Source organism: Trichomycterus rosablanca, chromosome 12 (assembly GCF_030014385.1).
Source record: "Trichomycterus rosablanca isolate fTriRos1 chromosome 12, fTriRos1.hap1, whole genome shotgun sequence".
Classification (NCBI taxonomy): domain Eukaryota; kingdom Metazoa; phylum Chordata; class Actinopteri; order Siluriformes; family Trichomycteridae; genus Trichomycterus; species Trichomycterus rosablanca.
Window position 1 is genome coordinate 30,036,745 of NC_085999.1, and position 12,321 is coordinate 30,049,065.

The following is a 12,321-nucleotide window of genomic DNA, read 5'->3' on the forward strand; positions in this document are numbered from 1 at the left end:
GAGGTAGTAAACAATAATGTTGTAGGTCAGGGGTGCCAAATACGTCGATGCACCGTGCATGCTGGTAGATCGCGCCTCATTCAAATAGGTCAACGTGATGAAATCTGGCCACTGTGTTTTTAAATTGCTGTTTGTTACCATAGCTACGCCTCAGCCCGCCTAAAGCACTGCTAATCTAGAAAGTTTTCATTCATCAGTAGCCAGTTTGCGCCATTTTTGCATTTTTCCTTTTAAAACCTACATTGTTTGTGAAGATGAGTGCGCAACCAAGCACAAAGAAACCAAAAAACGTTTGATTCAGGCAAGAACACTGCAAAGACGACTGTTTCGTTCATACATGTATTAAACTGAAGGAGAATATTCAGATCTCATGTTACAAACAGAAATTTTAACCCTACAATCTGACATGCGTGTAAAGTCAAGGGCCTCTGCTGGACAATTTTGGAACTTTGCTGGCTGAGGAAAAATATCCAAACATAAGAAAATGTGCCACATATTTGACAGCATTTTTTTTTTTTATCAACCAACTTGTGTGAATCATCTTTTTTCCACATGAACATAATTAAGTCTAAATATCGGTCCACCCTTACTGATAAACATTTGGAAGCTGCTTAAGAATTGGCATCAGCAGCTATTGTCCAGACTACATAAACGTGGCCGACACCATTCAGTGCAAATCATCAGAATAAGGTTAGTGTAATGCTCAATATCAATATAGGCAACTGATTACAAAGCTGCTACAAAGCGTTTTTGAAAAATGATTAGGCGACCTTTTTAAAAAGCCACCCCTGGTGTAGGTGATAGTGAGACGGGGTAGGAGGTAGTGAGCATGCTGTAGGAGGTAGTGAGTGAGCATGCTGTAGGAGGTAGTGAGCATGCTGTAGGAGGTAGTGAGTGAGCATGCATTAATTTAGGACACATCCGCTTCCCCCTGCTCAGCTGACTCTCAGTGGCTCGCCATAAACTGGCTCCATAGCTTCCATAACGGCGCACTGAATCACTGTACAAAGCTGTATTCAGCTCTGATACTGGATTATGCTTTTGAAAAAGCTGAAATAATTAGAGATTTCTTGCAGTGATGGCGGCAGAAGTGCAGCCCCGTCCTCCCCAGGCCCGAAAGCCTGTCCTGATGAGCAAGATCGAGTCGTTTCAGGAGGTTGTAAACACGGCCGTGATCATCCCGAAAGAGGACGGAATCATTAGCGTGTCTCAGGACAGGTGCGCTTCAAAATACACTCACGCACTTTTAATACTGACGCTCATGTCCAGTAATGAAGACCTGCTTTGTCCTTGGTTGTTCGTACGCACCCGTGCTAGCTCACCTGGTTTCTGTATTTTGGTAGTCTGCTTATTTTTAGTGCACACCCAAACTGACATGTTTGAACAAGAAAAACTGGATGGCTGTGTTCGAAATGATATACGTGTATACCCCATTCTTTAACAATATACAACATATTACATCTGTATTAATAAATCACCTGTGTACTACATAATACACACATAAACATGCTCTAATAGTACACTACTTATTGACTGTTTACTACATGCTGCATTGACAGTATACAACATACTATACCAGTGTACTGTATTATATACACTGCATACTGTATCAGTACAGTGTATACAACATGCTGCACTACACATTGTATGCTGTACCAGTATACTGTATACAACATACTGCATACAGTACCAGTAGACTCTATATCATATGCTGCACTACATACAGCAAACTACCAGCATATAACATACTGCATATAGTCAAAGAGCAAGTAAAACTCCTGAACACCATTGAAAACAGCTACAATAGGCACACAGGCATCAGAATTGGACTACAGGTATACTACAGGGTGTCCCTAAAGTCAGGACACATAGGCAAAATGCATATTTTTAACATTTTTTTTCATTAGAATATTAATTAATAACATCTTCAATGTGTTTTCCACTATTTGTGATACAATATATATATATATATATATATATATATATATATATATATTTTAGTAAACATATACTTAAGTATAGTTAGTGATATTTCCTATGTGTCCAGACTTTAGGCGCACCCTGTATATACAAGTATACTACACGCTAAACAACCAGTACCAGCATATCTTAGAGTATCATATGATACTTCCTTTTTGCAATACACCCTCTGCTTTAGTACCAAACACAGCTTAGTCACCAGCATGTGATAAATGTCACCATTCATCACATACAGGGGTTGGACAAAATAACTGAAACACCTGGTTTTAGACCACAATAATTTATTAGTATGGTGTAGGGCCTCCTTTTGCGGCCAATACAGCGTCAATTCGTCTTGGAAATGACATATACAAGTCCTGCACAGTGATCAGAGGGATTTTAAGCCATTCTTCTTGCAGGATAGTGGCCAGGTCACTACGTGATGCTGGTGGAGGAAAACGTTTCCTGACTCGCTTCTCCAAAACACCCCAAAGTGGCTCAATAATATTTAGATCTGGTGACTGTGCAGGCCATGGGAGATGTTCAACTTCACTTTCATGTTCATCAAACCAATCTTTCACCAGTCTTGCTGTGTGTATTGGTGCATTGTCATCCTGATACACGGCACCGCCATTGGATGCACATGGTCCTCCAGAATGGTTCGGTAGTCCTTGGCAGTGACGCGCCCATCTAGCACAAGTATTGGGCCAAGGGAATGCCATGATATGGCAGCCCAAACCATCACTGATCCACCCCCATGCTTCACTCTGGGCATGCAACAGTCTGGGTGGTACGCTTCTTTGGGGCTTCTCCACACCGTAACTCTCCCGGATGTGGGGAAAACAGTAAAGGTGGACTCATCAGAGAACAATACATGTTTCACATTGTCCACAGCCCAAGATTTGCGCTCCTTGCACCATTGAAACCGACGTTTGGCATTGGCACGAGTGACCAAAGGTTTGGCTATAGCAGCCCGGCCGTGTATATTGACCCTGTGGAGCTCCCGACGGACAGTTCTGGTGGAAACAGGAGAGTTGAGGTGCACATTTAATTCTGCCGTGATTTGGGCAGCCGTGGTTTTATGTTTTTTGGATACAATCCGGGTTAGCACCCGAACATCCCTTTCAGACAGCTTCCTCTTGCGTCCACAGTTAATCCTGTTGGATGTGGTTTGTCCTTCTTGGTGGTATGCTGACATTACCCTGGATACCGTGGCTCTTGATACATCACAAAGACTTGCTGTCTTGGTCACAGATGCGCCAGCAAGACGTGCACCAACAATTTGTCCTCTTTTGAACTCTGGTATGTCACCCATAATGTTGTGTGCATTGCAATATTTTGAGCAAAACTGTGCTCTTACCCTGCTAATTGAACCTTCACACTCTGCTCTTACTGGTGCAATGTGCAATTAATGAAGATTGGCCACCAGACTGGTCCAATTTAGCCATGAAACCTCCCACACTAAAATGACAGGTGTTTCAGTTATTTTGTCCAACCCCTGTAAACCCCACCCTAAAGATTTCACCAATTACTTCATTGTCCCAGACCATATATTCAATTCATTCTAAGCCCGTGCTGTCTTTAAATGCCACTTCATTCAGATAATAATTGTATGATTATGGGTGGTGCCCTTATCATCCCGAAATATGGAAAGACATATTCTTTTTTTGCTGAAGTATCAGTAGTACGCAAATCTAACTGACCAGAAGAATTTGAGAATTTTCACTAATATGTTAAAGTCTGTAGTTTGCTTCTTTTTAAGTTTATGTGCATTACAAGAGAAGTAGCAGATATTAAGCATGGAACTGTAGTTTTCTTTGGGGGAGGAATCTCTTTTACCAGCTATTCTAACAACAAATATTATAACCCTTCTTTAATTTACTAATGTCTAGTAGTGGGAGTTACTGATAACACCAGGCTACACCTAAAGATTAAGTATTTTCATCTTTTAAGTATTTTACAGTTAAGTAAACTGTAATTTAAGTGAAGGCTGCATGCCAGTGTTTATTATCATCTACACAGTTACATTGTCTTAATATACAAATTGATAGCATTAATTCTTTACCGTATCAAATTAATACCAAGAACAGTAATTTTACTTTGTGACAATGTTAGTGGACTAGTGAACCTTTTTCGTTTTCAGGACTGTACGTGTTTGGCTAAAGAGAGACAGTGGACAGTACTGGCCTAGCATCTACCACTCCATGCCAGGTGAGTCGTCCTTAAAATGCTAACAACATTTTTGACTTTTTACAAAATTGATGACAAATCAGTAGCCTGGCTGCCAGGAACAGAAAGATTTTGTGTTCCCGTTTATTTAATCCTGCCTGGTGTACATGCGATCCAGTAGGCAGCTGTACAGAAAGGTTGCCAACATTTTTTTTAATTGATCAACCCCCCAGCACACACAAACTCAAATTCTCCTTCTTGGCTTGAAATTTTGCTACCTTTGCTTATTTAGCATAATGAGTTATGTTTTAGAGGAACATTGCTTTAGGATTTCTTTGTATGTTACCTGATAGCTTTAATAAGACATTCAGTGACAATACAGGAGTGGAAAGTAATAAGTCTGTCAACAAGGTTGAGACAAGTTGTGCCCTCTGATAACACCGGACATGTTTCGTCCAGTCCAAGCTATAGTGTGATTGTGAAATATTGCAAAATTTAACTTCCTTTTTAGTTAAAGGTCTGTATGTGTATGTGGTGGTTTAAATGTATAGGTGTGTAACCATGACTGTGTGCCTCTGTGTTTGCAGCTCCATGTTCATGCATGTCCTTTAACCCAGAGACACGGAGGCTTTCTGTTGGGATGGATAATGGAATTATTTCTGTAAGTGGATTGGGAAATGCAGTGCATGTTTATCTACTTCCTCTAAACTTCCACAGAACATAAATAACCGGTAACCACTAAACAAACTGAATTCATTGTAATGTGTCTGTTATCTTGCCTTTGGCCAAAACAGTCACTTAACTATCATTAAGATATCAATTCCATTTCCACTATGCAAGTTTTGTTCACACTACTTGATTTGAGATCCTTAAACTGAAAATGATGTGCAAGCATTACACATTTTGTAAAACATTATTCAACCTCTTTAAAATTTGATATCAGTCTTTCAGAACACTCTTCTTTGCCAAACTGTTTAGAATCAGACATGCTGTGAGGTTTTGGGAGGTTTTTGCATCTCTCTTGGTTTCAAGTCAGGATTGTAATGAGGCCACTCTTAAATTATTTTTTTAAATAATAGATTGTGGACGTTTTGGATGGTCCTTCTGTTTATCTCAATTATACCAGAGCTTTAGCTAAAGGACAAATGACCTTACATTTATTTTAATAGATTTTGTCAAGGGTCTGACACAGCAATGCTCTCCTAAACCATTACATTACCACTGCAACAGGGACTGCTGGTAAAATGTTCTTATTATGAAAAGCTGCTTGACATTTGTTGCCCAAAATGCATTCATTAACACTGACCTTAGCTGTTTGAGATGTCTGCAGATGCTTTCGGGGATTAACATTCAAGCAGGCCAGTCATTGTTCCAAGTTTTCTTCATTTAGTTCAGTGGAGTCCACTTTCCAGACTAATTCATGTCAACAACTGTTTATAAATTGTTTTGGATTTTTTTTTAGATTGTGGCCTAGTGTTCCTGTAAAAAAAACTTGATTGCAGAGTTTATGATAAGTGAGACATATATTTTCAAAGGTTGGTAAAAACCAGCTATCTTACTAATTACATTTGGTAAACTGGCAGAGATTGTGTAACCAGCTAATTACTCTTTCACAAAGGTGATATGAGTGTTGAAAAACTTTGTTCCCTAAATGGAAATGTGTTGTCTTTTACTCAGGTTTTTCTCATTCAGTATGACAGCTATGCAATAACAGTAAAGTAATTGGAAAGGGGGTTTAACATTTTCTTGTAACAGTTTTAATAACATGTTTTGTGTCTCTCCACAGGAGTTCACTTTGGCGGAGGACTACAACAAGATGATCCCAGCTCGCTCCTATCAGGGTGAATAAAGGAAATGTTGAAAATATCCATTATAGTCAGCTTTAAGGGGCCTCTCAATTATTATTATTATTTTGTTATTATTAAAAAAAGTTCATATTTTTAGTTAAAATTTACACACAACCTTGTGGAATATAGAAGTTGGAAAGGAGTGGCTCAAATCTAAATTACAACAACGAACTAGTTTTATGAGGTTTTGGTGTCTGATTTACATTTATGGCAATTACCAAAGACAGTAGAAACGTGTGCTGTAGTCCATGATGCAGCTTATTTTTAAGAACGAGTTCTTTGTGCCAAAGACAAAAAGGACCAACAAGATTGTTATCAGCAAACTGAACAAGTGGTATAGGGGTGCGTCCATGGCCCAAAAAATGTGTGGCTTGTCCCAACCTGTGACATGTCCCAACTTAAATTTTTTTTATTTTATTAATTAAGTACTTATTGCTGAACTGTGTGTATAGCTCATCAGGGTGCTGTGATTTTGGTGATGTTTGTGTTGGAGATGGAGTGGATACTCAGCACAGGTCAGGATAAGAGCTTTACATGGCATTGCTCAGAGAGCGGGCGTCAGCTGGGCACCTACAAGACCAATGCCTGTGTAACTGGACTGCAGTATCCTTTTTACTTTTTGCTATAATGATTCTAATCTGTTTAGATTTTAAATGCAAGTTATTTATACTGTATTTATGTAACACATAGCAAGCTTTAACTTCAGTGGCCAGTTAATTTAGGGGATGATTTGGGAAGGTGGGTGAAACTGAGGTACATGTAGGAAACCCACGTTGACAGCTGTTCTGCAAATACACTACCTGTTGCCGCCCTTAAATGTTGCCCTTTAAAATATCTGGGTGCATAATGTCACTAAAGACAATCATGTTTTTACTTCTCTTTACTTTTTTTACTTCCTCTGAGTCTTCAATGGTGCAAAACTCAGTGAATTTACATCTAGCTTTATGTCAGCAGACTTTAGAGGAACTTGATTGACTGTGGTCATGTTCCAACTCACAAATTTCTATCCTATAAGCCTGGTTTGGATCACTAGCAAATGAATTGTAGGTGGCAACCAAATGCCTCGATGGCTTGGAGTAGCGGCAGGGGTAATGTGGCATTGTCGGAATATGTTGTATTGGGATTGATGGCTTGCAATAGCAGTAGTCTAGTTTGCATACTAGGTAAAGTGCCAGACTTGTTTTTCTTAACCGTATATTCATCAGGTTTGATGTGGAGACCAGACATGCTTTTGTGGGTGATCACTCAGGTCAGGTAACTATGCTGAAATTGGAGCAGGACAACTGCAGCCTGGTAACCACCTTAAAAGGCCACACAGGTATGCAAACATTATACTATTAGGAAAAACATACTATAGAGCCTTCAACTCTCACAATTAATTACATCAGCAGATGCCCAAACATGTTCATCATTCTTTTGCTGAAGGGGTCCTGTAGTATCTGGTACCAGGATGTTGCCAGCAGGCTCTTTACCTTCTGTATGTTGTAACATGGATCACCTACTGTTCATCTCTTTCCTGGGTAATCCATGATCTAGGAGAAATCAGGATTCAGCAGCTTAGACAACTATCTTCCGTTGCTTTGATGTCAGGTTCCCACTGCAAGTGTTAGATTCACTATGTTGTGACACAATCACCTCATCACCAGTATTAAAATAATCTGTAATCTGAGCCACATTAGCCCCTCTGTTATTCCATACCAGATGTGTTAACCTTGTTATCCTCTGAAATAAATTATGGTGTAGTTGTGGTTGCTCAAGACCTTGATAACACTTGTGCCTGTGTGTGTAGGCAGTGTGACAGCTTTATGCTGGGACCCAGTACAGAGGATATTATTCTCTGGAAGTTCTGATAATTCCATCATTATGTGGGACATCGGAGGTCAAAAAGGCACAGCTATTGAACTGCAGGGACACAAGTAAGATTTATTTCTTTTTAATGTTTCATTTATTTTTCATTAATTTAGCTGCTTTAACCATCTTCCCTGTTGTGCATACACTATCGTCATCTTTCAGACTTGTTAATAATGCTTACGTTTTATTTCAATTTCTATGGCTTTGTTTAAATATACAATTTAAAAAATGTTTTTTATAATTTTTATTTATTATTTTATTATTATTATTTATTTATTAAGTTTACTTTCTAATGGATAACACTTGCTAATTGATCACAATTAGAATTGTATGGGTGCCAGTTATTCTGGAAATGTGTAAAAAACAAAATGTGTTTTTACAAACTATATTGTGTCTATTTAGAAACAATACAGTTAGATGTTATCAGAGAATAAACTATTTTGAAAATGTTAATTAAGGTTTTCTTTAAATTACAGAGAAATTTACATGTTGTGCACCTCAAGATTCCACTCTAGGTCACTGCTTTGTTATTAATCTGTCTAATGACACTAAATGTGCACACGTCTTTAATTTTTACTGATGTATAATACACAGGTGATTTAATACACTAAAGCGTGGGTGTTTATGTGTCCAGTGACAAAGTCAAGGGACTGTGCTACGTTCCACATACTCATCAGCTCATCTCTTGCGGAGCTGATGGGGGAATAGTTGTCTGGAACATGGATGTCACCCGACAAGAGGTAAAAGTTTGAGATTGTCAGATAATTTATTGTGACTTTTTTAGAGTTTGATGTGGAATATGAATGTGTATGTGTGTTTTTTTTCTTCTTATTAGACTCCTGTCTGGCTAGACAGCGACTCTTGCCAAAAGTGTGAGCAGCCGTTCTTCTGGAACTTTAAACAAATGTGGGACAGCAAAAAGATTGGCTTGCGCCAGGTAACTTGCACACACAGACACAAACAAACAAACACACACACACACACACATATATTTAGAAAATGTATGCAGAGAGGGCTCTGGACCCACCATGATGAAAAATAAACATGAAAAATTAATCTTAATCCCCTCCATCAGATTAGTTAAATAGCAGGGTAAAGGAGTAAAAGGACAATGTTAATAAAATGCCCCACGAGCATTATGGTAAACATCACCCCATTTACCAGTAATGGTTTTAACTAGGTTTTATTTTGCAGCATCATTGCAGGAAGTGTGGCCAGGCAGTGTGTGGCAAGTGCTCATCCAAGCGTTCCACCATTCCGTTAATGGGCTTCGAGTTCGAGGTGCGAGTGTGTGATGAATGCCACAAATCCATCACAGACGAACAGTAGGTGTCGACCTGCCTATGTTTTTATGTACAGTATAGGGCCAAATGTATGTTGACACCTCACTGTCTTGTTGTAAAATGGTCTGTTATTTGTTTGCAAGGCGAGCACCTACTGCAACGTTTCATGACAGCAAACACACGGTTGTGTACGTTCACTACGAGCTGACCAGGAGCTGGCTGCTGACCTCTGGAACCGACCGAGTGATCAAGGTGAGTACACTCACATGCAAAATAAAGTGGAAAAAATAGAAACAGTTTATTTATTTTTAAATTTACCTTGGCCTTGAGAATACAATGAAAAATAAGGCAAAATTACAGATACGAAAGAAATTTGTCTTGTTTATGTTTATTGCTGATTACCTTTTCTAACATTCTAACAAGGGGCATACATTTACAATGTAAAAGAACAAAAGGAAATAAAGGTTTTAGGTTTTCTAAGATTAACTTAGAATGTGTGTGTGTGTGTGTGTGTGTTTGTAGCTATGGGACATGACACCTGTGGTATCCTGAAAATCACTACGACCATGGACATGATGCCAGATCTTCAGTGACCATACACCGAAGACTAGTAACCAACAGGAGGAACTCTAGTTCTAGCATCACTGATGGACAGGATGCCCAGGGTGTGCGCATGTGTAAGGGTGGACAAATCATGACTTCATTAGCTAGCCCACTGGGCATGTAAATCAAATGTTCTTCCCCAGACTTATTGTTTAGTTGCCATTTCAAGAGCTTAATTTTATGCTTATCAAAATATTCTGGTCATGTTTGATATGCCGTCTTCTTTCAGGGTTCACAGGGAATCAGGCCATTAGTGCCTGTTGTCAAATTTGGTTAGAAAATTGGTTCTGGCAGTGCCGAGTCATTGCTTGTTTGAAAATTTAGATACTCTGTGACTTAAAAATATTTCCCAAACATCCAAATGTGATGTTGGTAGAAATGTGTACCTGTCTAACCATTCTCCTCATGTTAAGTGGGGCCAAATACACTTGCACTTCTGACATTCCACCAAGTAATATGCAAAGTAATACAAATAGATATGAAAACAATACTCAGTGTTAATGAATGAATAATAATTAGACTTTTGTCTAAGGTTGATTGGTAGGAGTAAAAATGCTGAATAACAAGCCAGCAACCCACCAAGTCACCTTTATGCCATGCAAGTTTGAATTTATAAAAATGCCTGGCAAAATCTGCTTGTCCTGGTCGTCTGGGCTACTGATTTGTCCACCATGTGTGTGTTAATGTGTGACTGATCATGTACAGTGATGTAAAAACAGGCATGTCCTTATTCTGATGTGTAAATGCTTAACATTTGTCCTGGTCATGTATCATCTGTGAACAATTTAAAGCACTTTCAAATGAAACATTTTGTATTGTTTTTAAAGAAGTGCATGCTTTGTTTTTTAAACGCTTACATTATATGTACACGTACACAAAGTAACAAAACATAATGGCTTAGTGATTTAAATGTGATTATTATTAAATGCTTTGTAATATGTTTGCTTGAAAGCTGGTTGTGTTTTAATGTCAGAGTGCTCAAATTTGATACAGGGTTTCACAAGGGCCCCAGCGTAATAATATAGGGTGGCTTGCTGGCATATCTACAAAAAATGTTGCCACACAACACCAGGGTCCTGGGTCAATGTGTTTGAATCCTGCCTCCACTTACTGTGTAAGCCATGTGCGTTCCTTCAACTGTGTGTTGGTCCTTTCAACTCCCCACAACATGCAGCATTTAAATGACTTTAAATTATTATTTAAATCTACTATTTAATAAGGAGTTAATATAACAAAGTAAGTCCTACTTTCATCAATGCACATGAGGCAAAATATCTGAATCTCTATTGTTAAACAATAATGTTCTACATATTCACATGTCAAGTTTAGTATAATTGCTATATGTAATTTGTTAATGAGTAATTTTAAAGTATTGGACTAACATTTTGTTTTAATCATTTAAATGTTTTAAATACAGTAACGCATCCATGTTCGTCAGATCCAGTGTCCAGGTCTTCTGTTGATTGTACCAGATTAGCCCCTGATAGTACAATCACAAATGTCGTGATGTCAATCTAGCTTATTCTGTTGTGGCTATTTTACTCAGTGGTCATCATCGTCCTTCATGAGAGTTTTTGATGCACTTGTTCTCAAAAGCCTGAATGATTTTTTTCTCTTTTTTTAGTGTCCAGGTTTCACATCCATGTGAATTCACATGTGGCTACTGGCCAGATTAGGCTTTCAGCCGTCATAGCTTGGTGGTGTTGCTAATTGACTTGTCAGTTTGATTATCCACATCATGCCCATTGCCTGTCTTGACTTATGAGCACATTCTGCTGTATTTGATACTCTGCTTCCTAAAAATAATATTGAGTACACTGGTTTCAAGTGCATACAACAAAGAAATAAAAACTGAAAATAAGTGAATAAATTAAAAAACGTGGAGAATGAGGAGTAACAACAGAGATGCACGAATCATTCATTGGGTAAATAATAGTCAGAAATCGCATAATTCCATACTGAACAGTACGCAAAAGCAGTACGCAAGAGGGGGTAGTGTGTCCGAAAACAGTGTTCATTAAGCAGTATGAGAAAAGTATCTGGATGACCTACTGTACTTGCGATCTGATAATCTATCCCATAATTCCACTGGAGATGAAAGATGGCAGAAAGCAGAGGGCCGGCTGATTACAAGTGTAAGTAAGACAACAATTAAAAAATTTTATGATTGTGTACAACCCTGAGTAATGTTATGAGTAGCTTTGTGGAGAATGACAGAATTAATTTTTTCTGATTTTAAAATTATTGCGATGTGACGTCATGCATCACGGGATGTTGGTAAGATGGCGTCCTAGTACGTCCAAGGTTGCGTACATGGTTGCGTACATACTGCCTCGAATTTAGTGCGTAGCTTAAATATGAGATTTTTACTTTTTGATGAAACAGTAGAAACACACTTAATGTAGTGGAGAAAAAGTAAAACTAGTGTCAATCTGATTCCAATACCAACGTTGGTTTTAGTACTATCAATATTTAGATTAATCCGCCCACCCTTAGTAATAAGGTTAGAATAGCAATGTGAAGGTGTCACTACCTAGCCTAGCCAACGAGTTCACAGTTAAATACTGACCCAAAAAACTCATACACAATAACTAACATCATTATGAAAG

At 38.4% G+C, this 12,321-nt stretch overlaps 1 protein-coding gene across 1 annotated transcript; it reads left to right on the forward strand.

Annotated features, from left to right (window-relative positions):
• Nucleotides 1–944: 944 nt before the first annotated feature.
• wdfy2 (WD repeat and FYVE domain containing 2) lies at nucleotides 945–10,636 on the forward strand. Its single transcript, XM_063005585.1, has 12 exons — nucleotides 945–1,218; nucleotides 4,103–4,170; nucleotides 4,716–4,789; nucleotides 5,915–5,969; nucleotides 6,428–6,578; nucleotides 7,181–7,293; nucleotides 7,765–7,891; nucleotides 8,461–8,566; nucleotides 8,662–8,763; nucleotides 9,021–9,151; nucleotides 9,253–9,361; nucleotides 9,632–10,636. Exons 1-12 carry the CDS (start codon nucleotides 1,079–1,081, stop codon nucleotides 9,659–9,661), a joined length of 1,206 nt encoding a protein of 401 aa, XP_062861655.1. The 5' UTR covers nucleotides 945–1,078; the 3' UTR covers nucleotides 9,662–10,636.
• The last annotated feature ends 1,685 nt before the right edge of the window (nucleotides 10,637–12,321 follow it).